Genomic DNA, 26,747 nt, shown 5'->3' with positions numbered 1-26,747 from the left:
TGAAAAGGAGGATTCCAACTGTGTGGGGCAGACGCCACCAGCAAGAGGCACAAAGTGACCCCAGGAACGGAGGTGAAGGACATGCAGCTGTGCTGTGTGTTGCCTGCACCTGGAGGAGAGGCAGGGCTGGCTCTGGGTTTCAAGCTGGGGGGTATGGGGGAGGCTGAGAAGAGTGTCGAGTGGCAGGGACCCCACTGCGTGAGGCCATGTGTCCTCCAGGAGGGTATGACGCCTGGCCGGGCAGAGGCTGCTGTTAGTCTGGAGCAGGGAGTATATGAGTGAGCTCTGGCACCAGAACAAAACACCACAGACCAAGGAGCTGAAACGACTCACATTTATTTCTCTCAGTTCCAGAGGCTGGATGTCCAAGATCCAGGTGTCAGCTGGGCTGGTTTCTCCCAAGGCCTCTCTCCTTGGCGTGTAGACAGCCATCTCGCGCACCCACGTGATCATCCCTCTGTGTGTCTGTGTCCTGATTTCTTATAAGGACACTAGTCATTGGATTAGGGCCCACCCACGCAACCCCATTTCACATTAAGCACCTCTTTAAAGATCCATCTTCAAATAGTCTCACTCAGAGCGCCAGGGGGTTAGACCTTCCCCGGAGGAGCTGGGGGTACATAATGCAGCCTAACAGGGTGCAGTGTAGGCAGAGGTCCACTTGTACCCCTTGCATCACCACCTCAGAAAGGCTTTGGTTCTTCACCACCTTAGTGCAAACAAACCAGCGGAACACTCCACCTGAGTAAGAATTCAGATTATCCATTTTCCTAGAGGGCCCTGGCTACCCAACCCTGGAAAATCACACCCCGTCCCCACCTCATCAGCATGTGGCCCTTTCTCTGCCTAAAGCCTCCAGCCTCCTCCTCCAGGTCTAGCCTCGGACCCTGAGCCTCCCCCACCTCCCAACTTATAGATTTCATCCACGAGGTTGTATGATCAAGTCAGTGGGTCATGGGCAGCTGTTTTGTTTTAACCTTTTATTTGGAAGTAATCATAGATTGACAAGAGGCTGGAAATCAACAGGGAGGTGCTGTGTGTGGTTCCTCCGGCTCCCCTCAGTGTCACATCTTACAGGGCCAGTCATGCCAGCACCAAGATAGACTGCAGCCAGAGTAGGTCCAGGCTCCCAGATGTGGCTGTGCTCATCTGTGTGTCCACGTGTCACAGCACAGCCACCCCTGCAGTCCTGCACTACAGGATGCTGCCCCATAATCGTCCGCATCCCTATAATTACGTCCTTTCACGGCGTCATGTAATGGAGCCAGGCCCAGCAGCAGTATCTCACGGTGGGGGCAGGTGCTGCTCCGCGAAGCCCAGCTCAGTGACAGCGCGCCATGTAACAGGATGCACCAGGTCACAATGCAAACTGCTTATCATTGTGGGCTCTATCCCCAAAGTTTGAAAGATGATGCTCTGCCTTGTCACTGTCATTTTCTTCACAGCTGATGTTTGAATGTTCATGTCTGTCTCCTGAACTCAACGGGACTGAGGCCACTTGTCTGTTTCAAGCCTGTGGTCCCAGGGTGTGCAGACATGAGGGGTGGACATGGGTGGACAGAGGAACATTTTCCAGGGTGACGATCATCTGCGGTGGAGCTCGCTCAGCATCCAAGAAGTTGTGGGACTCCTGATGGAGCCAGCACCTGGCCACAGGCACCCAAGGCCCTAACCCAGCAGCAGTAGGAGAGCGGCTCCACCAGGAGTGGCTGACGGCCTCCCTGCCTAGGTTTCAGAGAAAGGAGGACACAGGTGGAGCTGTAGCAGCCTCCCTCCTCCTCCTCCTCCTCCTCCTCCTCCTCGGCCAGAAATGCCCGTGAACGCAGCCACGGTGGACGGACGCTGGTTGCCTCAGACACACCAGGGCTCCCCGCTGCGACGGGGGGACCCTGGGTCTTCTTTATACTCACCTCTGCTGTGGGAGTCCTTTGTGCGCACCCCACCACTCACAGGTACACAGTCACAAAGGACACTTGGGGCACACAAGAGCAAACACACATGATGGGAGATTTTACTCTCTTAATGTGTGCCCTTCTGAAGTGATGGATTATTTTGCCCCCAAGAATAAGTAAAATGATGTTGAACCACCACCTCTGGCCAGATCGTGAGGGAGGCACTGAGATGCCGCAGGCCTGACCCTCAGCACCACATGCTGGGGCCTGTTACACGGCACAGATGCTAAATCGTTTCACCCATAATAAAGAGACCTCTGAAGAACTAGTGTTCCCGTTGGTTCAAATACATATATTTTAAAAACATCTACAAGAGTGTAAGCATACAAAACTCTAATACTGGCCAGCACAACGTCAGGTTATAAATCTAACTCTTTCAAAATTAAACTGTGGATTTAATTTTCAGCTTCTGTTTGGAATCAAACCTGTGAAATGTCTTTTGATATATTCCACATTTTCAAAAAACGGCCAGGGGAAATTCCGAGGGAAGAAGACCAAAATTCCATGTGTTGGGCTTGGGTGTCTTCAGCCAAGAGTCTAGGATCCCTCTTTACACAAGGTTGTGTGTCCTGGAGCCGTGGGCCGAGGAGGTGACGCCGCCCGCGCCTACAGAGGAGCAGAGGAAGTGCCCGCGGTGGGAGGGCACCTGCGGCCAGTACTGCGTGGCCATCACCAGACCAGGGCCATACAGGGCCACCTGCGCATCCACACGGATCCAGGCTGCCCCTCGAGTGTTCAGCTGAGGAGCCCAGCCCTTGGGACGGCCTTTCCTTGCTGCTGTCCCTTGGCCTGCCCGTTGGCCGCCCACAGGGACACGCAGGGATGCCTGGCTTCCTGGAGCTGCACGCTGAGTGAACTGGCTCTGAGTGTGGTGGGGCAGGCGAGGCTGGAGATGGGGACTCTGTGTCCCACGCCAGGCGGAAGCTCCCAGGGACCTTCTGGACTATTTGGGCCTGTCACCAGTCGTTGTCCTGGGGCAGAGGGAGGTGCCAGTCTGCAGGGGGGCTCTGCCTGGGGGCCCACACCAGGCCGTGCTTCCGTGCAGCCCGGACTCTCGCCTGCTCGCTCTCACGTAGGGACCGCTGCAAAGGAGACCCGGTCACCTGTGGCCTCACAGGTGCCCTGTACCTCCCTCCTCTCGGTGCCCACCCACACACATGACAAACGCAGCCCAGCAAGCCCTGGTGAGTGCAGGGTGGGGTGGGGTGGGGGTGGTTACTACACACACATCTAGATCATTCTCCAAGCTACTGTGAAAAACCTGTGCAGATGACCATTTTGAGGATATTTTTAATTCTCCTAGGCCCCAGGGCTTGATGCCTTCGGTTGACCTAATCAGATTCACCAGATAAGAGGAGCTGGGGGCTGAGCCAGGAGGAGAGATGAGCCTGTAAGAGTGGCCAGAGGAGGGAAGAGGCCAGAGACAGGCAGACAGACACGGACAGACACAGACACACACACACACACACAGACACACACACACACACAGACACACACACACACACACACACAGACACACACACACACACACACACACACACACACACACAAACACGACAGTGGGTGCCAGGTGCTATGCTGGCCACTTTACACTTAGAATTTCACCTCTTCCATCTGTTTTCGCTCAAGCTCTATTGTCTCAAATGGAATGTATTGTTCTTGTTAAAAAGCGATCAGAAATGCAAAGTAAATATGAAAGCCCTGCAGACCTCCCTCCCAGGGTGAAGTTCACAGCTTCCCCAATCCCATCTGAGGCCCGCATTTCAGGGCTATCACCCATTTCCCTAAAGAAGGAATAATCTTCTCCTTGCTGGTGCACATCCTGCTTTTCTCATTAAGTGACATACTGCGAGCACCTTTCCACAGGGGGATAGGTTACTATCTATTTTTCTTAATGGCTGTGTACTTCTCCGTGGTGGGGAAGACGTTATCTGGTCAAATGTCTATTACTGGACTTTAGGTCACTTTTGGTCTTTGCACTATTACAAATGGTGACACAATGGACATTTTGAATTTTCAGTTGTTACCCAATTACCTCCCTAGGATAAACTTCCAGGAGTAAAACTGTGGGATCAAAAGGTATGCATTTGACATTTAGATAATCAGAAAACCTGACATTCCACAAACACTGCCCAGGTGCCCTGACTCTCCAAACCCCTATGGACATTCCGCTGGGCAGTAACCAGTTACTGTCATTTTAAATATATATCAGGCTATTTGGTTTTCTTTTCTTTTCCTTCTGTGTGCCCTTTGCCTACTTTTCTACTCTGAAATAATTCCCATTTTTCTTACAGATATGTGACAGCTATCTTTAAAAGATATATATATATATGTACAAAGGTTATTAATCTCTTGCCATATAGGCTGCAAACTACCTCTCCTGTTTTCCACTGATCTCGGACTTGTCATTTTCTTTTACACTTGGCAGTCCTGCTGGCTCCCTCCCCCGCACGCTCCGTGAGCACTGCGCCTTCACAGCTTCGCTCCATGCCCCCCACCCACACCCACACCCCCATCAGCTCCAGGCCACTGCTGTATCCTAGACTACGATGTAGGAGTCGGGAGGACAGGGGCTGTGTTCTCATCACTCCTGGATCCCCAAGAGCGTCCCAAGTGGTGTCTGCTGAATGTATGGATCACAACTCCCTCCTTACTGGTCTCTAGCACCTCCACCATATCCTCACTCAGCGTGGCAGCCAGACTGACCTTTTAAGGATATAAATCAAAGCACGCTCCCCAGTACACGTGGAGGCTGGAACTGAACCCCTTTTTTAAGGCCCGCCCCCTTCTCCCAGCGTCTCGAGCCCCCGGGCTGGTTCCTGGTCTTCCAGGGCTCGGCACGCCGGGTCGGGTCACCTGGGCCTCGGCGCTGCGGCGCTCCTCCCACTCGCGGCAGCTGTCCAGGTCGCGCCGCCACTGCCCACAGGCCGGCCGCTCGCCGTGGACGTAATAGTGGCGGAGAAAGTGGCCGGCGCTGCTGCAGAGCTCCCACTCGGCGCGGTAGGCCTCGCACGGGCGCGGCGGCTGCGGGGACGGGGGAGTGAGCTGGGGACCCGGTGAGCGCCAGCCCGTCCCGCACGGACGGACCCGGTCTCCGTCCTCCCGACCTGGCCCCGCGGGTCCCTTGGTCCCACCGCACTTACCTGCCAGCCTCCACCTTCCGCCATGTCCCGGGACTGCCTAACCCGCCTCCTGAGCCCGCGGACCGCCGCGTGACTGATGGGCGGAGGGACTAATGAGCCCCGAGATCTCACCACTAACTCCTCGCCCATCTCCTTGAGACGCGCCACTGAACAGGACGTCCGGGTTGGCAGCCAATAACAGTCGAGGGAGGGCGGGGCCTGGAGGCCTGTGTGGGCGGGGCCTGGAGGCTGGGGCGGAGCCGAGGCCGGTGTGGGCCGGGCATGCCCCCAGGGTCACCAGGTCCGGCTAGCCACGCGGCGGAGGTGACTTCGGCGTTCCCTCGAGCCGGCGGTCGCTCGGCTGCACATTCACGTCCAGTGGCCGTTTCTGACGGAACCACGCGGCTCGGGCAGGTTCGTTCCAGCAGCTTTATTTTCATAATCTCAAAGATCGGTTCATTTCGTCAGCACGCACCGGAATCAGTGTCGCCACTCCAGTCCTACGGCTGCATTTGTCCCGCCTGTGTCCCCTCGAGGGCGGGGTGACTCCCAGGTAGGAAGCGGGGGCCCACGGGCGCGGGCACAGCGCAGGCTGGCCAGAGGCGCGGAGGCTGTATGGCCCGGGGGACAGCAGGACCTAAGGGTGGGCGTCCGGAGGTCGCGTTAGGGTCGAGGCTGTACTAAGGCAGGGAGACATCGTTTCTCCATGGGGCGATGCGCACGAGGCAATGACAGCGAAGGGGAGGAGGCTGGTGGGCCCGCAGGACCGCCCTACGACACCCCTGCAGTGGTTCTCCAACTGCCGCCAGCCTAGCCACTGGCCCTGGGGCCCCTGCAAGGCGGGTGCTGGGCCCCCTAGGAGTGAGTCCGGGTCAAGCCAGACAGCTGCAGTTTCACTAGGAGTCCTGCCACGCTGGGTCACAGACCAAGCTTGGAGAAAATGCTGCCTGAGAGGAAGGATGCAGGCCAGGGTACAGGCCTACAAGTGGCACCCTACCGTGTCACCAGAAGACCCACCAACAGGGTCCACCCCTGGCCCAAGCAGGGAGTGCTTTCCTTGTATACACTGTGGGTGTGGCTCAGGGAAGATAGAAACCAAGGGCCAGCACACTACATAACATTCATCATGTAATTGAATGATGTGGTAGCCAATGTGATCCGCAAACAAGGCTGCCCACCCACCAAGGAGGGTGTCTACTCTACTTCTGTCAGCAACCAAGACTCCTGAAGTGGAGGGCCAGGTAGGTTACAGAGTGCCCATGCCTTCCAGAACCACTTCCATTGCCATGGGTGTGGGTTTGGGCCACAGGGCCCAGCCCTGGTCATCATGATGACCTTTGATGCTCATTCTCTGAGGACATGTGGGTGAACCCTGGGCTGGCGTCTTGCAGGGGATCATCTCCTGAGTGTTGAGGGGAGCCCTGTCCAGAGATGGACCCCTTGGCCTACAACAGGAACAAGGGGAGCCCCTGCTGGGCCCGACCACCCCCACCCCAGGGGTCAGAGAGCCTCGTTTCTCCCTACGCTCCCCAGAAGCCCCCAGAGGAGTGCTTTCCTAAGGGCAGGGGGGAACGAGGGGCCCCTGCCAGCAGGCCTTCCTCCTGCCCAACTGTCAATCCATGTTGGAACCTAATCAAACACTTAGAGGCAATTCAGGTTTTAGTCACTGCCTGTTTTTATTTGAAATTCTTGATTTAGAATTGTTTTCAAAGAGAGGAAAATAATTGAATTAACATGTCGAAAGAGCTCATATTATAGAAATTGAAGACCTGAAACTAAATTAATACTAGTAAAAAAAATAAAGACAGGCCAGCAGAACTTTGGAAAATTTAATACATTAAAACTGGGAGTGGGGGGTAGGAAAGGAGAAAGAACGTATCTTTAGCTTTCATTTATTCTAATAATCACATTTGTGCTTCACCACAAAGTTGTTTTACAGTAGAACAGATTAATTAAGGAGCCAGTTATTTCCAAATGAAATCAAAGTTAGAAATGCTTTCAGGTTGAGTTTTCCTTCTGAGGAATGGTTTCTTGGGGGGAAAAAATCAATATGTAAAATAAAAATGGAAACACCCTTCCTCAAATACTTAAATTGCAGCCAGAGTAATGGGATGACCACTATTTATAGAGCACTTATCTGTTTAAACCACTTTTTTCCAGGTCAAAGGCAACAGCTAAGCTATGACCTGGAGAAAGAAAAGATAAATGAAAAAAAGAGAAAGACCACCACAACTTAGAGCAATTCAATCCCTTCACTGGTTTTTAGCAGGAATCAGGGAACTCTGCTCCAGCTGAGGCTGTGGGCATGCCCCGAGGGCTGAAAGCAAGGAGCGTGAGTAAGGGATCTCAGAGACGGCCTCCTCTTTCCCCAAATCACGCACACAAACTGCTGTCCTGCTGTCCACTTGCAGGTGAAACCTGGTAATTCTTAGGTAACTCTAAACAGACCTAAAGTGACAGAGTGTCCCTGTCAGAGCCAGTAACTAAAAGCCAGCATGTTGCAATTATTTTATTTTCCAATCAGCCAATGGTCGCAACCTATGGCTTTCTTCCCTTTTTACGCAGAGACTGTCCTTCTCCAGAGAAAGCGACGAATCTGCCTCCAGCGTCATCCTGAGTGTGAAGAGAAAATACCATTTTCAGAAACTCCTTGGAAGTTTAATAAGAAATGCTTTATTCTGTTGACTCATGTACCATCTGCCCATTTTCCTTACTCTCACATTCATAATAAGAAATGTCTTTGAAATAGAAATGCAAGTTATAATCTACTGAATTGAAAACAAAACCATGGAATCACAACTCTGTCTACCATAGCCTTTTTTCTCAGGTTGAGTATATATCCTTTTGCAAAGGTATTACATTTTCAATGTAAAAAATACACCCCCTAAAAGAAAAACCACGCCAAAGAACATTTCCAGTCACTGTTCTGTATATGCTTACATAAACTATTTTCCTACTTAATTCCCCAATCTCAAGGCAGTGCGCTGCTCTCGTTCCCTCTAATTCCATTCCGTGGACAGGCAGTTCTGCCATCAGCTGTTACTTCCAAGTCTGCAGTATTCAAGCTGCCTTGGCAGGCAGCTGAATGTCTCTACACACAACTTTGATTTTCCCTAGAGGTTGAACTCCTCGTTAGAAGGCTGCTCTTATTTTTGAGGCTTTTTAAAATGGTGACTTAGCAGCTCTCACTCTACCAAACTATCCTCCCACCAGCAGAAAGACGGCTTCTTTTTTCTGAACCCTCGAAAACACCAGGATCTTTCCACTAGCTTTGCTGCTAGTCAGGGGAAGCGTTGTCTGTGGAAGAGGATCCTGAGCTCCCCAGCACACCCTCCCCCAACACCCGGCCCACCGCCTAATGCAGCTGGTGTTTGCAGTGGGGCCCATACAAGGTTCACATGGTGGCGACCACGCAAAGGTGAGTTGTGGCTGAGCCAGGCAGCCTTCCCTTCCTTCAGGGCCCTCCGTCTGTCCTGCTGTCAACACCGGAGCCTGCTTTTTCTCTTGTGAACACTTCACCCACTTGAGGAAGGTGCGTCTTCTGGGAACTTCGGTCTGTCCCACCTGGATGGGCTGCTGCCCCAGGGCTGCACATTGCTGTGGGGATGCCCTGCTTCCTGGGTCTAAGGCTTTCTGACTTTTTTTTTTTTTTTTTTTTGGATTTTCTTACTTCTTATTCCTTCAATTCAGTGGGTATGTCTTCAGTAGCTTCCTGAGAAAGGGTGCATGAAGAGATCTTCAGGGACTGAGAATACCTACCTCTCCTCTAATACGGCTCACTGACAGGGTGGTTGGTGTTAGATTGCTGGGACCACCAGAACAAATCACAAGCTGGGGGCCTGGGGAGACATTCACCTCCTCACAGCCTGGAGGCTCGGAGCCAGAGATCCAGGTGCCGGCAGTGTGGTCTCTCCTGAGGCCCCTCTCCGGGGCCTGCAGGGGCTGCCTTCTCGCTGTGTCCTCAGGCCTTTCCTCTGTGTCCACGTCTCCGCAGAGGGGAACGTGGCCCATCTTAGTGCCCTCCTTTTAACACACTTCTGTAAAGGCCTTATCTCCAAATACAATCACATTTTGAGGTGCTGGGGTTAGGGCTTCAACACAGGAATTTGGGGGACACAATTCAGCTCATATAATTGGGCAAAGAATTCTGAGGACCCTGCTCCACTATGTCCTGGCTTGTGTCTGGCTAAGATGGTGCCATTCGTGACCCGTGGTAGAATCTCCACCTCCTGGAGACTTTAGCGTCTTTCCTTTGCCCCAATTTGGAGTTGTTTCCATCCACTGCGCTGGATGCTCAGTGGCCCCTTCTGACCTGCCAACGGGGCGTGGGCCCCTCCATTTGGAGCAATTATTTCCCTGGTGGTTTCTGCCCCTCTGGTGTCTCTGATCTCCCATGACTGGGCGGTCTAATGGCAGGCTGTGCCGGGTCTTTCGAGCAAGTTTCCAGCACCTGGGAGAAGTGCCCACAAGACGGAAGCTCCCCTCCCTGCCCCCCGGGCCGCAGGAGGCCGTTTCTGGAGTGCGGAGGCACTGAGATGGCCGTGCAGTGGTCAGGAGCTCTGCCCCTGACCTTCATGCACTCTCAGGCTCACTCCTGGGAAATGCAAACAATCACAGCAGCTGTCCCAGGAAACTGTCCTGGGGATTAAATATTTCAGTATAGAGCACGTGGCCTGGGGCCTGACACCCGGCAAGGGCTCAGGGAGCTGAAACCTTGCTGGTCACTGCCGCAAGGGGACACCAGAGCCCTCACAGTCTCGACAGTTGGACCACTGGGGAGAGGAGGGGCCCCAGAACAGAGAAAAATATGACAGAAACACCCTCATTCAGAATGGAAAGACTCTCCTCAGTCACCAGTAGCCAATGAAACTTGTCATGACCCATGAAACATACTCACCTCTTCAACCTTTTTGACCAGTGGACGTGAATTTCTGATGAACGTGATCTTACCAAGTTTAAATTCATAGTTGGGAATTCCTCTATAAAGAAAACAGAGCAGAAGAAATGTTAGTGTCAGGAGAAGGGACTAAAATCCATTTGTGACCATCTGGTCCGTGGCTGTACCCACCACCCCCCAGCCTCAGGCCAGCCCACGGGTGCCCCCTAGCACCCCCCCAGGAGGGAACGGAAGGCAGCTGGGGCAGGGTCTGCAGGCTCAGGGTCTACCATCTGTGTCCTCCAGCCTCACATGCCCCCCTGCAAGGGCTACACATGCACTGAACTCACTTCACTCCCTAAGATGCTGCGTGCAAACCCGTTTCTGGCATTCTCCGTGTGCTCTCATATGGTCAACAGGGGACAGATCTCATCCCTGCCACAACCATGCAGGCCACCAGAGGAGGGACTCTGCTGAGAGTCCCTGGACCAAACAATAGAAATACAACTAAGTGAGGCAGCTCCTGCCTCCTGAGGGAAGTGGATCAGTTATTTGAAGTCACAAAGGAGGAAAATGGGCACTAAGTTGGAACCAGAAAGGTCAGAAGTAGGACAGAGATCCAATCAGGGGCCGGTGGGGCTGGACTGCGGGGGTCTTGGGGAGAAGCCTGGCGATGATGGGGGGGCACCAATGCACTTCTGCCACGCTGTGTTCCAGCCCACCGAGGAGGGCGGCGGGGCACCCACACCCCCACAGAGCTGAGTGAGGCTGCCCCACTGTGGGGCCTGGGTCGGGTGGAGCAGAGCCAGGGCAGACCCACCTCTTGATGTCTCCGGGCTTGATTGGGGAGGGGCTGGGCTCTACACCCTTCTTCTTCCCATCCAGTCTATTCCCGGAGCCGGAGAAGGCCTAGACAAGCAGGCAGGGGGGGCCATGAGCTAAGCCCCAAGGGTAGGAGAGAACCACCTCGGGACTGCAGCACCCATGCCCTCTGGGGGCTGCTGGGAGCTGAGGGGAGCTTCCTGGCCCAAGGACGGTGCCTCCACCTGCCTCAACCCCCGGACCCCAGCTGCCAAGGAGGGGTGACAGGTCCAGCTGGGCCCACGGCTCAGCTCTGCAGACCTGCCTCCCGGCAGTAGGTTGAGCCATGCCCACCGGCCCCTCTCCGTTTCCAGGGAGGACAGCAGTGCCGGAGCGTCAACATGCAACTGACTTTCCAACAGTGCAGGACACGGCTTAGAGAGAAAGCAAGAGTGATCACATCTGGTGAATCTACGTGAAGAGTATACGTGTCTGTTGTACTAGTTCAGCTCTCCGGTAGGCTATAAATTTTTAAAAGAAGTTGGGGCTGCCTGGCAGTTGTTGGGAGGATCCAGAAGACAGTGGATGGAAAAGGGTTTGGAAACTGAGAAGACGCCGGGTACACGCGTGCAGGGTCCCCCAGGCCTGCTCCCAGCTGAGGTTCCCAGGGTGTCACAGACATGGCAGGAGAACAGACAGTTGCATGGCGGCACTCACGCGGAAGCCCAGCTCCCCAGCATAGCTGCTGTGGTCAGCTTCACCTTCCTGGAAGGGACAGAAAAATGGGGATGAGCTTCTCAGTGGGGCCCCCAGCTCTTCCCTTGGGCTCCCTCACTGCTCCTGCTGTGCCCGCACCCCAACACAGCTGGTACACACTGGGCCCCGGGAGCAGGGCTGGGAGGGAAGCAGAACGTGGCTGCCTCGGTACCAGTGGAGGCCAAACACCGCCAGGAGGCCAAGACACTGGGATGCGCTCCAAAGACCAATACCGGCGGTGGGGAGCTATGCAGAGCTCGGGAGGGACGCGGAGGAGCGACTTACGGCTGCCTCCTCATGCTGGGCTTGTCTCTCCGGCTCCTTGTAGCCCAGTGGAGCATCGAAGTCCACCTGTGTCCCCAAGAAGAAAGCACGATGAGACAAGGCCACACGCAGCCTCCGTGGCTTTTCTGTTCTAAGTTGGGACAACTGTGGGTCCATGTGCAGTTGTTGGAGCCGATACAGAAGGGGCCTTGTACAGTATGCCCATTTCCCCAATGGTCACGTTTTACAAAATCACAGCAGAACATCGGCAAAGACAACCCAGCCCTCGTCCAGACGTCCCCAGTTTACACACACACGCGGGTTTGTGTTTTGTTCTCACAATTTGTCATCACTGCAGGTCAGTGCACCCCCTCCCCCCAACCCCCGGGTCAAGATCCTGAGCAGTTTCAATTACCACAGGGACCCCTCCTGCTGCCCTTTCATAACCACACCCTCTCCCTCCAGGCAACCTCACTGCCCTGGACCCCGGCAACCACTCCTCTGAACAGACCCAGACAGAACGGAACCCTTCTGCTGGGCATCCTTCCCTGAAGACCCAGCACGCTGGGCTGTTGTGCCCACTACTCGGAGCTGAGCAACCTTCCTCAGCCTCCAAGAAGACTCAGCCCCTCGCAGGGCTGAGATGCTGATGGATCTAGCCATCTCAGAACCAGCAGCAACACTGCCACCAATCACAAGGTCAGCGGCCTCCTCACAATGTTCCGGCACCATCTTCCTCCCCGTTCCCCCAAAGAATCCCAGGGGTTGCATGACACCTGCCCAGGGCCCCCAGCCGCCCTTCCTCCCGCGGCCACTCACGTTCATGTCACACTCGATGATGGACACAGCCCTGTCAGGCTTAGTCTCCATCACCCGCAGCTCATAGATCTGGGGAGAGAGAAATCAGTCAGTTTTGTGGCAGCACTGGGCCCATCCATCACATGTGTCGCTGCAGCCCCCTACCCAGCTCCTGCACACACACGTCATTCACCTCCACGACACCCTCCCCAGCCACACCTCTTGCTGTGGAAAAGCCGCTGTGGGTGGCTGCCTTGATGCCTGTCACTTAGCTGACCACCTCTCATAAGCGACTCAAATCAGACAAGGCAGTTATGCAGCAAATTGCAAAAGATTCAGTGTTTACCCCAGGAAAGTTCACTTCTAAGAATTAACCCTAAGTAAATAACTAGCTAAATACTGAAAGAGAAAGTGCTCTAAGAACGCCTGCTCCAGCACTGCTCATGGCAGCATAGGCCGAAGACGCCCATCACTAGAATGGCTACATGAGTGGGGTGTATTCACGTGGGATCCCAGGCAGCCAGCATTCAGGAAAAGATGCTGAAAACCAGTTATGCTGCTGTGTGTCGAGGATGATCTCATGCATGTAAAACACACACAAAGTCAAAAGGATAGGAACTAAAGGTGGCAGAATGGACTTTTTCCTGCATTGTTTTAGGTTCTTTCTCTCTACCTAGAGTATGTCTTGCTTTTATAATGAATGGTCAGGACAGTCCCACCATTGAAAAAACTGAATATGAGGGAGATGGTCCCCCAAATACAGTGAGAAGGCTTGATGTCCCCCGTCTGGCTTTACGTTTACTCACTAGAGACTAATAGAAATGAATGTTTGTCGCTGTGTGGATGCCCCACCACCTCTCCACACAACACAGGCTGCCTCCAGTGGTTCTGCTGCCACGGACAAGGCGGCATGAACATCTGTCTCTGTGGCTCCTGGGCATGTGGTCACCTTTACCAGTCAGCGTGTTTTCAAACTGCAGGTCGCAGCTAACTAGTGAGTCATAAAACCAACTACGCTGCAACCAGAACTAGTAAAGAAAAATACTGGAACACAGTACAGTAGAAATACTAGGCTATGTTGCACGTAGTTAAGGCTAAGGACTTTTGTGATATTTATGGTATACTAGGTGTTGTCATTCTGTATGTAAAACAGTAATCTTAAACTTTTACACATTCAACATGTATTTTTACTGATTTACCTTTATTGAAGTGTAGAGAACACCTGAATTCTAAATAACCCTCAAGACTTATTCTTTTCCAGTGTTTCAGGTGCCATCTTTTAAACTGCATTTATTAAACACTGTTATGGATTTAAAGGGCAATGTTTACCACAATTTACCTCACATTTGCTGCTTTATTGGTTCTTCCCACACCTTACTCTTTCCTTCTAGGCTAATGCTTATTCCTAAAGCACATGCTTGTGAAGTTTCACTGGTAAATAAATTCTCCCAGATTTTATCTGAATACATTTTGATTTTACCCTATTCTTTTTTTTTTTTTTTTTTTTTTTTTGGCGGTACGCGGGCCTCTCACTGTTGTGGCCTCTCCCGTTGCGGAGCATAGGCCCCGGGCGCGCAGGCTCAGCGGCCATGGCTCACGGGCCTAGCCGCTCCGCGGCATGTGGGATCCCCCCGGACCGGGGCAGGAACCCGCGTCCCCTGCATCGGCAGGCGGACTCTCAACCACTGCGCCACCAGGGAAGCCCTACCCTATTCTTTAAAGAAGGTTTGATGACAGTTACTTTCTTGCAGCCTCTGGAGCTCCTCTGCCGCGTGGGGAGGCAACGTTTGCTATTGACAGGCCTGCCATGTGCTGTTCTTCTCTAAGTGCTGGATCTCCTCTGCTCATCTCTCCACGTCTGGTGCTCGGCACCTGTAACTACCCGGCCTGGTGGACACTAAACTCCCTGTAAGCGTGAGCTGTAGGCCAATTCTGGAACAACTCCACTCATCTCTTCACAGTAGTTCCGCCCTCCGTTCTCTCCCACTGGGGTTTTCACTGGGCACGTTTGGTTTTCTCAGGATCTCCCAAACCTCAGCTGCTCACGTTGCTGCCATGCTTCTCTGTGCAGACACCTAAGTCACTCCTGCAGATTCAACTTCCCCTTCGCTAATCCTTTGTTGGCTGTTGTTTAACCCTCTGACTGCTTTTCAAATAATCCTGGATATTTTGGATAGACTTTTGCTGCTTGCTAAATTTTATGATTCCATTAAAAAATTTTCTTGAACATTTTTTACATAGTTATTTTATCTTTGCACCTGATGGTCCCAATTGTGATTTCTTAAAGGCCTAAATCTGCTTTTGCTGTCTTTGCTTTGGGTGTCTGGTGGTCTTATAAGGAGTTCCTGTTTGCTGGTTCAATCTATAGCAACCCTGAGGGCTCAACGAAACTGGGGGTGCTGTTTTCAGAAAGCCTGGGATGAGGACAGCACCCACCTCTGCATCTATTTTGGCCCCTTTAAGGGCCCCAGTTTCATGTGGATGCCTTGATCCAGACCTTCCACCATGCACTGATGTGGTCATTTGCCCTCTGCACACGCCTGCTGAGTCTTCTCAGAAGGGCCCTTCAGAGCGTCTAGTCTTCCGTACTTCCAAAAGCAGAAGCCCAGACGTGCATTTCAATTCTATGTATACCTGAGTAACTCACCTTCCCTTTCAGTGCAAAAAGGTCAACGATATCTTTCATCATCAATTTTTGTTTCAGCATTTTTTACTGCCTTAATATTTTAAGAACAGTGACATTAAGGCTGCCTGTAATTAATCAAGAAAGCTTGGGATTCCCTGTGGCACAGAGGTTAAGAATCTGCCTGTCAATGCAGGGGATACGAGTTTGAGCCCTGATCCAGGAAGATCCCACGTGCCGCGGAGCAACTAAGCCCATGCTCTGCAACAAGAGAAGCCACCACAATGAGCAGCAAGCACACTGCAACAAAGAGTAGCCCCTGCTCGCCGCAACTAGAGAAAGCCTGCGCCCAGCAATGAAGACCCAATGCAGCCAAAAAAAAAAAAAAAAAAAAGAAACGTTTAACGTATTCAGCTAAGTTAGACAATACCTAAAACGTCCCCACGAAGGTAAAGGGAACAAGATTATTAGTTTACAAAAAAATATAAAAGTGTGTTTCAAAATCCACAAAATTGAACAGTAGGATTCTTATTATCGGATGCTTCAAACAGAAGGAAACTGTCAGAGAACACGATGGATCCCTACATGACACCGGGGAGTAACTGGCGTCTGATCCTGTGTGTGAGAGAGAGCGCATAGTCTCCTGTTCACAGCTGTGAGGGCCCCGGCATCTGAAAGGCTAAGACACTCACCTTCTCATTGTAGTTGATGGCAATCACATCCCCGGTGGTCAGACACGCAAAGTTTCTCAATGCGTTTTCTAACCTGCAGACACACACTGTCAAGGCAACATAGCAAGATGGAGCCCTCAAATCTGAAACAAGTTTCCACAAGGCATTTAGAGGATTGGGTCACACTATGTAACGGACAGACGTGTGCCCAGCTGGGGCTCAAAGACACGTGGCCATTACTCAGCAACGAGAAGGAAGCAGCTCTAACACACGGTAATGGGGTGAACCTCACTCTGGGGAAGAACCAGCCACAGAGCAGTGAGACCCCCGCCAAACCCCGAGAAAGGCAGATTTCTGAGGTGGGAGGCAGCCGAGGCTGTTGGGGCTGAGGGTTGGCTGAGGATGGGCCTAAAGGGGCACAAAGGCCCTTCTGGGAGGACAGCCAAGCTCTGAATACACAGGGGATGCATCTGTCAAACTCGCTCAAGTGTACATTTTACTGCATGTAAATTACACCTCAACAAGTTGATTTTAAAAATCCTATGGGAGCACAGGGGGAAAAAAAAATTGAAAAACAGATAAGTCCCCTCAAAAGTCCCCCAAAAGCAAAGATGTTTTCATTTACACTTTTGTTGTTTCTATCTTTTGGGTGATAACCATATTTAGTGATATGTTTCAAATAAAAATATTTAATAATAAAAATTTTAAAGAAAAAGTAGCCTGTAAGCTCTTTTTATAATAGTAAATAATAATAAATTCTTAAAAATTGAGTAACCCAAATGCCCAGGCAAGGGAATAATGCCCAATCAAATGGAATATTTTAATCATGTCATCCTCGTCAATTTACAGAATTGTTTTAAATACAAAGGTCAAACACAAAACATGGCTCCAGATGTGCCACTGAGATGCAGTACACCTGGGTGAGAGGCTGAGGGCAGAGGAGCCCGTGTCTACGTTCACTTCTCTTTGTCAAACGGCCTCCCTGGTTGCTAGCAGCTTCATGAAGAGTCTGGGGTACACGCCCTCTTTGCCCCCCTGTGTGCAATGCCAGCTGCAGGGGTGCCCTTCCCTCGACTCCTCCTGGTGACGCTGAGCTGCTGGACGTGGCCCCCAGGGCCCGAGGGCGGAGCCAGCTCTGCACTGCCTGGACTCAGACCTTGAGCAGAGCCTGGCACACCGCGTCCCATGGAAGGGGCACCCTTTCTCTGCAGTCACGAGTAACTGTGCCAAGAGACACTGTCTCTGAAAGCAACATGGTAGTGTGTGCTCCAGCACAAGCAAAAGGACTCCATACCGGAGAACATACAAGGGGCTGCAGTGCAGAGGCCGGCAGGCCCCAGTCCCGGGCATGGGCACTGTCCACACCTGCTGTGAGCAGAGCGCCCAGTACCCTGTATGCCCAACACAGGGGGCTTGACATGCCCGTCCACAGACACGGCCAGCGGAGGCCTCCACACAGCCAAGTGGCATCTGGGACATGGCCAGCAGCAGCAGCGTGCTCCTGGCTCTGGCTGGGGACAGGGTGCAGGTGGGGAGGGTGGAAGTAGCTTTTTTTTTTTTAAACAATCTGTGTTGTTCAACTGAGTTTTTTACAAGCATGCCTTTTTAACAATAAATAGGTGGAGTGACCACACACACGGCTGGCTTACGTTCAGAGAACACACAAAAAATCACTAAGACCTGATGCCTTTGCTTTCCTCTGCTGAGAGACAGAAAACGTACTAAGACAGGGTTCCCCATGCCTGAGCACAGGGGAGCTGAGAGGCAGACGAGCTGCCCTCCGACCAGAACACACTGGGCTTTTTGCCAGCGTCATCGGCCACCCAGAGGAAGGGCTCCACCTGCCCTCCGGGAAGCGTCCAGAGAGCGCTCAGCATGCTCATGAGGCCCCTGAACCATGTAGACGGGCTGGCCCCACGCCATTGTTCTCATGTCACAATGTCAATCACGACAAGTGTGTGGTCCCCAAAGCAGGCACAGACCCAACCAAGGGCTCACTGTCGCCCGCCACCAGATGGCACAGCCCTCCCCAGCTCAGAGGAACACGTTCCACTTCAGAAGGATACACAGCCTTGGGGTTGGTGATGTCCAGGAAGTCGGGGCTCTGGGGCTGGAACTTGGAGTACGTGGCTACCTGCAGGTTGACGCTCTCTACCTGAACCAGGCCCCCCTCCTCCAGCAGCAGGTTCTGCATCATCTGGAAGGGGAAGAAGACAGGAGGCAGTAGGGGTGCGGCCAGGGCCACCACAGTGGGAACGCCTGAAGAAACCACTCGCTGGAAGGGTGCCAGGTGCGAGCTCATCCGCCAGCTTTTGGCCTCCCAGGGCCGGAGCATTTCCACAGGGACACCTCCCCCCACCCCCACTCCCGCAACTTCACCTGACTCCCAAGGCCCCAGGGCCAGCTGTGCTACACTGGAGGTGGGAGGATGACAGCCCCAGGCAGGCTGGCCTTGCCAGGGACAGCCCACAGCCTAGGCCTTGGGTGTCTGCTCCAGCCTAGGCCTTGGGCATCTGTGGAGCCACCCTATCAGGTAGAGGTCAGATGAGAAATGAGACAGAGAGACAAACATGGGCCCAAGGTCCTGGGGCACAGGGAGCCAGGACCTAGCAAGGACCTGAAGCTCGGGATCCGAGAAATGAGCACCCCTGCGCATCCTGGAATGTTTTTTTGCTTTTCTTATTTCAAACCTTCTTAAAAAAAGCTTCAAACGTACACAGCTAGCAAGGGCCACATGGGGAGCTCCACGCACCCACCCAGGTTCCACAGCTTTCAGGTCATAGCTGACCTCGTCTGTCCACCAGCGCCTGCTCTCTGCCCATCCACCAGGGCTGCCTGGAGCTCTGGGTGGGATGGAGCCTGCCACTCAGCTGACAGAAAGAAAGCACCTGCTCAAACACTCACTGGGGTCAGGAGACCCTCGAGCCGGCTCTGTAGCAGCAGCTGGGAAATCCCAGGCACCACCTGCTCCTGGCAAGAGCTGCAAGGCCAGCCCAGGAAGAGGATGGCAGGCAGCTCCATGCTACCTACAGAGGCTTCCCCGGGGATGGGATGTTTCCAGGCAAAAGGATCCAATTAGCTTTCTGGCCCAAAGTGGTCTGAGAGCCTGGACACGGGTCCAGCCAAACTCCAAATCTGCAGGTTGGAGGAAAAGCCTTACAGGAACAGTGTCCCCCCTTCTCTTTCACTAAGGACGGGCCACAGAGGGGCCTGGGGAAGCTTACACTGACCAACACTTCAGCCACCCATGGCGCTCCACAGATAGTGGGACAAGGCCTGGTGCCTGTGACGCGAGGTGCGGGCACGTGAGCAGGGAACCGGGTTGGGTCTGGGCTTTGAGGAGTGACTAAGAGTTCCCCTGTGGTCAAGGAAGCAGCACAGGACACCAGCTGGGCTTAGCACTCAGGAAGGACCCAGGCTCAGGAGGGGCAATGGCCCAGGGGAAATGGGCAAGGGCAAGGTCACCACTGCAGGAGAGGAGGAACCTTCAAACTTCTATTCATATTTAATCTCAAAATATGAGTTAAGGCCACTCCTTTAGAAGGTTAGCCATTGCTGCGGCGGGGACCCTTGGCTGTGCAGGAGAGGTGGGATGCTCTTCAGAGCATCTCCCTAGCGGCAGGGAGGCTTTGGGGTGCGTTCCCAACTCCGCCCGCAGACTGAGGGGTCTCTGAGCACCCCGACATAAATGAGTATGAAGAAAAGGACACAAAGTCCCCTCTGTGGGTTTCCCAATGCTGAGCGTGCCAGAGCTGTGAGAGTGGGGGCTGGGCTGAGGGGGGAGGGAAGGAAAGAGCCAAGCCAGCCTTTGCCTGGAGACCCTCCTCCCTACATGGTCTAGAACACTGGGTTTCCGCATAAGACCTTATAAAGACAAGGGCCCTCAGGCACCTTCGAAGCACCTACAACACTGACTGTGGCCAGCTGTCACAGAAGACAGTGCTTAAGGTCAAAGGGACACGCCCAGGCCCAGGATGGAGCAGGGTAGCCGTGGGGCCCTCACACTGGGGGTGGTGGGGCCCGGGCCCCCCCAGCCCCGCCCCCGTAGACTTCCGGCTGCTGCAGGCCCCACCCTACAGTGCAGGTGCGCCTGCCTCTGGACATGGATGGCATCGGACCAGCCTAAGTGCAGAGAGCATTCATTCCCATGGCAATGAGGCTGAGTGCTTTAAACAGACTCAGGTACAGACAAGTGTCTACACACACACACGCACACACACACATACACACACACACACAGTGACAGAACTGGGCAGACATACTACTAAAGGGATGAGAAAACTTATAAAAATCTAAAACTCTGTACTCAAGACCACATGAAAAATACTCCTGCTCCATTGTTTTAAAAAAAGCCTGACACAGAAAATGGCAGTTAAGAACAGCACGGCTGTGGGCTCCAGGCCACTAGGTGAGCAGCCATCCCCAGCTCCGGGCGCACCGTGTCCACAGCCGCATGTGATGTTTGCGGTGAGGCGCGTCCCTCTGCTGCAGGGGCAGGACTGTGCACAGGCGGAGGGTGTCCCTGCCACCCCACGTGGCAGCCAGGGGCCACTCACCCAGTGCGGGAGGTAGCAGATGCCCTCGTCAGCCACAAACTCCAGCACGCCACAGTGCGTCATGCGGTCCGAGTTCTTGTTGGTCAGTTTGAACAGCATGGGGTAGGTGATGTTAAGTCGGCCTGAAACGAAGAGCGAGGCATGAGGCTCGGCTTCTTCCAGGGAGAGAAACCCTGTCCCCAGACCCTCCCCGGGGAAGTGCCTCCCTCCCCAAGCAGGCACTGGGACCTACGTGGTACTGAGCCCCTGGGTGTCTAACCACCCAGCAGACCCCGCACTCCTGCCAGACCTCAGGAACGTTCGCTGAGTCAGGAACGCAGCACCAGCTTATACTTTTGAATGTCGGAAATCCCACTTTTAAAAAGTGACGTGTTTGTTTATTCACGAACAGTTTAAGTGCCAACCAGGTGCTGGGCAAAATCCCTCCTTCAGAGGTTTCCAGTTAGAAGACCAGAGCATGCCCAAATGCTCGTGCCGGGGAAGGGTGGGGCCGGAGGCAGCGCAGCCAGGATAGATGCTGGGGGATGTCCTCCAGGGGAGGAAGTCCAGGCAGAGAAAGCAGCCCAAGCAAAGGCATAGAGGGAGGGGAGCCAGGCTGGTTCAGGAACTGCTGGCAACCAGGCGAGACTGGGCACAGGGACCGGGTGTGTGAGCAGCTGGGGGGAGCAGGCAGGGCAGGACCGGTCAGCAGTGTGGGCTTGCAGCAGGGACCCAGTGTGTCCCCTCCCACCAGGGGTCCTGAGGTGGGGGCCATGTGTGGGGTTGGAGGCCTGCTGACTCAGGAGTGCAGGGGGCGCAGAAAGGAGGGGCTGGCGCTGCAAGGCAGGAGGACCCAGGAGAGTCAGTAACCTGGGGGAGCGGTCCGGGACAGACCGACAGGACCGTGTTGCCTTGTGCCAGGCCCTTGCTCAGCCTTCACGGGACAGTGAGGTGGGTACTGTCCTCGCCCCTTTATCTATGGGGGACTAAGGCACACAGGTCTGGCAACGTGCCCCAGGGTCACACAGCCCAGGAATGGCCATGCTGGGGGTCAACCTAGGCCGCTGGCCCAGGTCTGGGGCTTGACCACTGAGACCAACTTTAGCCTGTAGATTTAGGCAAACGTGGCAACAAAAGTTGACTTAGTGGCAGGAGGTACGGTAGACTCCATTTGGGATCTCCCGAAAAATTTGGAGAAGCAAATTGGATAATGAGTCTGGGTGGGAGGCTGTCCCCCCATCACCAAGGGCGACTGGAATACTGGCAGTGGTGGCCAAGGGCCTGGACGCCAGGCCCTCCGTCACCAGGGCACCTCCCGGCTGTGGAGCCGTGGAGTGGACTGAGGTGGGTCAGGGTGAATGGATTGATCAGGCTCCAACCAAGGGTCCGAGATTCTTGCCATTGGAAGAGACTCCCATGTTCCTCAGTCCAGTAGTTTTCAAACTGCATTTTTTTGATTTAGAGAAGTGCCTTGGGGAGTCCGAGTCTTCCACACACCCTCACCTCCTCGGCCCTGAGCAGCGACTCTGTTTACAAACCAGGACTCCCCGTGAGATCTCATCTGGACAGCTCCTTCCATGACTTACGAGGTCTGCACGGCACTGAACTAAGCCCCACTGTCCCAATCCCCCAGTCTCCTCTCATACCCACACGCCAACACACCTGGTCTTAGTCCTGGGTCAGCTCCACACATAAGGCAGACTCTCAGGGCCCTGCTCCCCACTCTGGGACGACAGAGGGGACGACAGGGGCCTGCCTGAGGGCTGTGCCCCCCGCTCTACCCACCCTCTGGCAGAGCTAAAGGCCTCCCTCTGCGGGTGCAGCCACTGCTGCCGTCAGTTAGGCCCTGCTGGCTAAGGACCACCTCCTGCCCCTGCCTGGTGCCACAGGGCCCTGGCTGTTTACACACACACCACAGGTACCATCCAGGAGGCACTCCTGTCGCAGAGCAGTCCCCACAGATGGCGTCATGCCCCCATTTAAAGGTGAGGACACCAAGGTCCAGAAAGGCCCAGTCACTAGCCTGGAGTCAGGCTGGGCAAGGTGCAGAGCCCAAGCTGGAGCCACACCAGAGCTGGCACCTGGCCCTTACCGAGCTGCCCAATGTGCACCCGACACAGAGCGTGGACCCTCCCGGCCCAGAAGCCACCACATCTCCTGCCTCAGAACCCACACCAAAAAGACCCCCAAGTCTCAAAAGGCAATGACTGTGCCCATGGTTGGGGCATCCTAGTCCGGGTGGAGTGGGGCCAGGGGTGTGAGGTCTCCGAGCTGCTCCCATGGGAGTGGGGAGTTGGGGAAAGGGGGAAAAACATGGCCAATCTCCCAACCCTGGGCCTTTCTTGCTCCTGGTAAGAGGCAGGACGGGGCAAGGGGAGCAGCTCCTGGGGAAGAGGGGTTAGAACTGCGGCTGTAGCTGAGGCAAGAGGCTTGGGGAGATGAAAGACCTGCACGCGGCGTCCTCTTGGGGGCCGCCACCATCCTTTAGGGGAAAATTTAGTGCGTGCAGCCAAGGACATCGGCTGCCCCATCAGCGTGAAGAGCACCAGTGCTCACACCTTCCTTTAGTCCTAATAGGACCCGGGGTGGGGTGGGGGTGCCAGAGGAGTGGACCCAGAGCCGAGCGCCCACTGGCCCCGGCCTCCCAGCCCAGCTAGCACCCTCCAGGGACAATTCCCAACCAGCCTCGCCGAAAGATGCCTCTGCCTGGGCGGCGAGGGGTCTGTGCCTGGTCCCAGCGCCCACGTTCACATCACCTCTGTTCTCAAGTCAGGTAGAAAGTACTTACTGAGTTGGTCGAGGGCTGAGGGTGGCATAATTACTGTGGAAAGAACATTTAGGAGATATTAAGAAATGAAAAATTAAAACAATAGAACAAAAGTCAAAGTGCACTTCCTGTTATAGCTTAATGAAAGTATTAAACAATACCTGTGAGGCAGCTGGAATTTCATGATTGTTCACAACAAGTTTTACTAGCTATAATTTATTTGGTGAAACCAAATGGCTATCAGCCATAAATCTAATCATAATTAGGACCCCTCCCCACACCCCTTAGCCAGGACACCTTGACGACATCTTGACGGTAACTAGCCTCCGTCACACATGCAAAATGAGAGCTGCCAAGGACTATGAGCACTGCAGGCCTAGGGCAGGAAAGGTTACGATTCAAAATAAAAACAGCACATACTCTTCCCTCCTTTCTCCACATCTGACCTGTCATTAGGCCCCGCGAGCATGGACACGGAGAAGCAGCGGTACTGCGTGGAGAAGCGGTTCTGGAAGACCCGGGGAATCGGGTGGTCAAACATGTTGAAGGAGAACTGAAAGGAGGGAAGAGATGCTGCAGTTAACACAGAACGAAGGCACGTTTCTTCTGTCAACAGCTAGAGTGGGTCAGGGTGGCAACGCTCAAGAGCAAGACAAACCTGCACCCAGTGAGCACCTCCTGGGAGCAGGACGCACCTCACAGCGGCTTCTGCCAGCTGGTGCGTCCAGTCTGTCCCGGCAACCTCTTCCCCACCATATTCAGACAGTGCATCTTACTAAAGTATAAAACTGCCCCCAGCAAGCCTGTCCTTCACCTCTTTCACCCCCCGCCCCCCATCCCCCAGGTCTCCCGTCCCCCAGGTCTCCTATGACGGCCACGACCCTGCCGGGCTGCTCCCTTGGCCTGGACCACTTTTCCTCTCCTCACCCCGTTTAGGAGTGCCACTATCTGCCAGGTTCTGGTCTCCAAGCACCAAGTAAACATCACCAACAAAAGAGCTACAACTTCTGCCCCCCAGCAGAGCTGACATTCAAGACAAGGGAAACAAGAACAGAAAACCATCTGTGTGTCAGTATTCTGAGCACAAGAGAGCTCCTGGGAACGCTGTTTTAAGTGGGTGGTCAGGAAGCACTTCTCTGCAGAGACCTGAAGCCAGGAGAGGGAGCAGGCAGAAAACAGGGAACAGTGATAAGAGCAGGTGCACAGGTCTGCACCCCTCCCCCTCCCCCTGGCTTCCAGGACCACCCTTTCCTTGCTCTGGGAACCTTCCCTGCTCTGCCCAGGGCCAGGGCTAGCACCCCTCCAAAGTGCTCTCACGTGGCGCCACACCACAGCACTCCCTCCATGCCTTTCATAAGTAAAGCCTAGACATGGTGCTATCACAAAAGTAAGATCCCAGCTCTTACGTTATAGGTTATGATGAGGCTCAGAACACATGCTGCCAACAATCTAGGGTCTTCCCAAAGCACTGCAACTACTGTGATGTGTCAAAAAGAAAAGATATAAAATTGCACAATAGAATATATACCCAAAAGAATTGGAAGTAGGGTCTTGAAGGTATATTTGTACACCCAGGTTCACAGCAGCGCTCTTCACAATAGTCAAGAGTTGGAAACTACCCAAATGCCCATCACCAAACGAGTGAATAAAGAAAATGTCCATCCATACAATGAAATATTGTTCAGCCCTAAAAAGGAAGGAAATTCCAACACATGCTACAACGGTGATGAACTCAGTGGAATAATAACTCAGGACATAATGCTCAGTGAAATAAGACAGACACAGAAGAACAAACACTGTAGAATTCCACTTATATGAGGTACTTAGAGTAACTAGTCAAGTTCAGAGACAAAAAGTATGGTGGTTGCCAGGGGCTAGGGGGAGGGGGAATTGTTTAATGGGAAGAGAGTTTCAGTTTTTCAAGACCAAAAAGTTCTGGACATCCATTACACAACAACGTGAATATACTTAACACCACTAAACTGTACACTTATAAATGGTAAATTTATGGTACATGTTTTTTTACAAGCTAAAAAACTTTTAAACAGACGAGTATTTCCTGACTTGATTCTAACTGTACACTAAGTAGAGGAAAAATCAGGTACTGATGAGACAGTTTACTAGCAATTCCAAAATCAGCAAGCTGAGCCAGCTGTCTTCCACAGATGCAGATGCAGCTCCTGCTTAAACTCTCCAATGGTTCTCCACTCCCTGGAGCGCCAGCAAAGTAGTTTTCACACCCGTGCCTCTCCTTTTAACCAGAATTCTGTTCGACAAAATCTTGGCCAGAAGCATCGTTCTGGACGAAAAGAAGGGAGAGGAGTGGGGGCCTCCTCACTACATCCCCCCCCATCTAAGCCCTGTCTTCTCTTTGCAACACGAAAGAGGGAAATGGACATAAAGTACTGAACACCGGGTGCCAACCTGCCCCGCATCCACCCACGTACCTAACCTCCCGCCCCGGTCCCACTTCCCTCTACAGCCCCGGCGCCAGCACACTGCCCGGCGCACGGCTGGTGTTCAGCTGTTAGGTGGCTAACCCTGAGGAGAGAGAGGGGACCCGACACCGACACACTAAGGATAAACTCGCATGCGATAAACCCCTGACACCGGCAGCGCCCGGCGCGGTGCTGACACAGCTCTGCAGGCATACCCGGCTTCAAGTCCCCACTGCCCGCGTTCGTGGCCTACACTACGCGCCTCCCTAAACCTCGTGGTTCTCGCGCCGACGCGGCGGCCACCTCCCTCCCTCCGGGGGCGCCGCCGGGGCCCAAAGGATGAGGGGTCTCGGGGCCGCGGTGCCCAGGGCGGCGGGGCGGGGCCGCAGGCCGGCAGGACCGAGCTCGCGGGACTGGCCCATGAGCTCTCCCCTTCCCGCTACAACCCCCCAGCCGATCCGGGGCTTGTTCGCGGGAAGCCATCTAGGGTCTACACAAGCAAGACTGCGTTCAGTCCCGAGCGGCGGCGGGCTCAGGCCGGTGACTCGGCACCTCCGCGGCCGCCACGTCCGTCCGCCCGGCCCCGACCCCGGCCCCGGCCCGCCCTGCCCGCCCTGCCCGCCCGGCCGCTCACCATGGTGGACGCCTCCGCCTCGCAGATGCGCTTCGTCAGGGAACGTTACGGTGGGAGCCGCCACCACCTCCTCACAGCAGCCGCCGCCGCCGCCGCCGCCTCGCGCGGACGCCCGGAGCCCACCGGAAGTCCGGTCCTGCACTTCCGGGGGGAGCGCGAGCGCAGGCCGCTGCGAAAGCAAGCCAGGCAAAGGCGCGAGGGTCCAAAATTCCCGGAGAGTAAGCGCTCAGATACCCCTTCCTAACGTGTGCACTCTAGAGCACCTTACGTGATTACTTTAAATTACAGTTTGATAGTGTCCCCCTCCTGACGAATTTGGTGCGGCCCACTCCCCTTACTGCCTACACTACCCAGAAGGCACGCAGACCTTCCGGCCTCTGCTGCGGCCATCGAGGACTCGGGCGGAAGTAAGCCACACTTCCTCTCTCGAACTAGGTCGAGAGCCCATTGAAATCCTAAACTGACGCCCTTGTCTGACGTATACATGAATTTAATTTGTGGCGAGAAGGT

General features: G+C 54.1%; 2 protein-coding genes and 1 long non-coding RNA gene across 6 annotated transcripts; 1 reads left to right on the top strand and 2 right to left on the bottom strand.

Annotated features, from left to right (window-relative positions):
* Window positions 1–965: 965 nt before the first annotated feature.
* C12H22orf39 (chromosome 12 C22orf39 homolog) lies at window positions 966–5,500 on the bottom strand. 2 transcript variants are annotated; one of them, XM_067699909.1, is made up of 3 exons: window positions 5,096–5,500; window positions 4,659–4,976; window positions 966–3,034 (listed from the first exon to the last, which is right to left on the bottom strand). In XM_067699909.1, exons 1-2 carry the CDS (start codon window positions 5,222–5,224, stop codon window positions 4,662–4,664), a joined length of 444 nt encoding a protein of 147 aa, XP_067556010.1. In that variant the 5' UTR covers window positions 5,225–5,500; the 3' UTR covers window positions 966–3,034; window positions 4,659–4,661. The 2 variants fall into 2 exon arrangements, with proteins under 2 accessions (XP_067556010.1, XP_067556011.1); XM_067699910.1 differs by having other exon boundaries at window positions 4,809–4,976; window positions 5,096–5,255.
* Window positions 5,488–16,537, top strand: LOC137203539 (uncharacterized). 2 transcript variants are annotated; one of them, XR_010933164.1, is made up of 5 exons: window positions 5,488–5,627; window positions 7,640–8,492; window positions 11,126–12,092; window positions 12,237–12,470; window positions 14,321–16,537. It is a non-coding gene; the product is annotated as an uncharacterized lncRNA (long non-coding RNA). The 2 variants fall into 2 exon arrangements; XR_010933163.1 differs by having other exon boundaries at window positions 11,126–12,129.
* UFD1 (ubiquitin recognition factor in ER associated degradation 1) lies at window positions 6,726–26,396 on the bottom strand. Of its 2 annotated transcripts, none has more exons than XM_067699907.1 (12): window positions 26,238–26,396; window positions 23,586–23,718; window positions 23,187–23,219; window positions 20,420–20,541; window positions 17,930–18,060; window positions 15,885–15,957; window positions 12,591–12,659; window positions 11,793–11,858; window positions 11,469–11,516; window positions 10,771–10,859; window positions 9,972–10,053; window positions 6,726–7,687 (listed from the first exon to the last, which is right to left on the bottom strand). In XM_067699907.1, the coding sequence occupies exons 1-12, from the start codon at window positions 26,238–26,240 to the stop codon at window positions 7,613–7,615; spliced, it is 924 nt and encodes a 307-aa protein (XP_067556008.1). In that variant the 5' UTR covers window positions 26,241–26,396; the 3' UTR covers window positions 6,726–7,612. The 2 variants fall into 2 exon arrangements, with proteins under 2 accessions (XP_067556008.1, XP_067556009.1); XM_067699908.1 differs by having other exon boundaries at window positions 23,612–23,718; window positions 26,238–26,286.
* Window positions 26,397–26,747: the final 351 nt, after the last annotated feature.

The sequence above is a fragment of the Pseudorca crassidens genome, chromosome 12 (assembly GCF_039906515.1).
Source record: "Pseudorca crassidens isolate mPseCra1 chromosome 12, mPseCra1.hap1, whole genome shotgun sequence".
Lineage (NCBI taxonomy): Eukaryota > Metazoa > Chordata > Mammalia > Artiodactyla > Delphinidae > Pseudorca > Pseudorca crassidens.
Note: the sequence above shows the minus strand (reverse complement) of the source record. Positions and strands in the feature narration are given on the sequence as shown.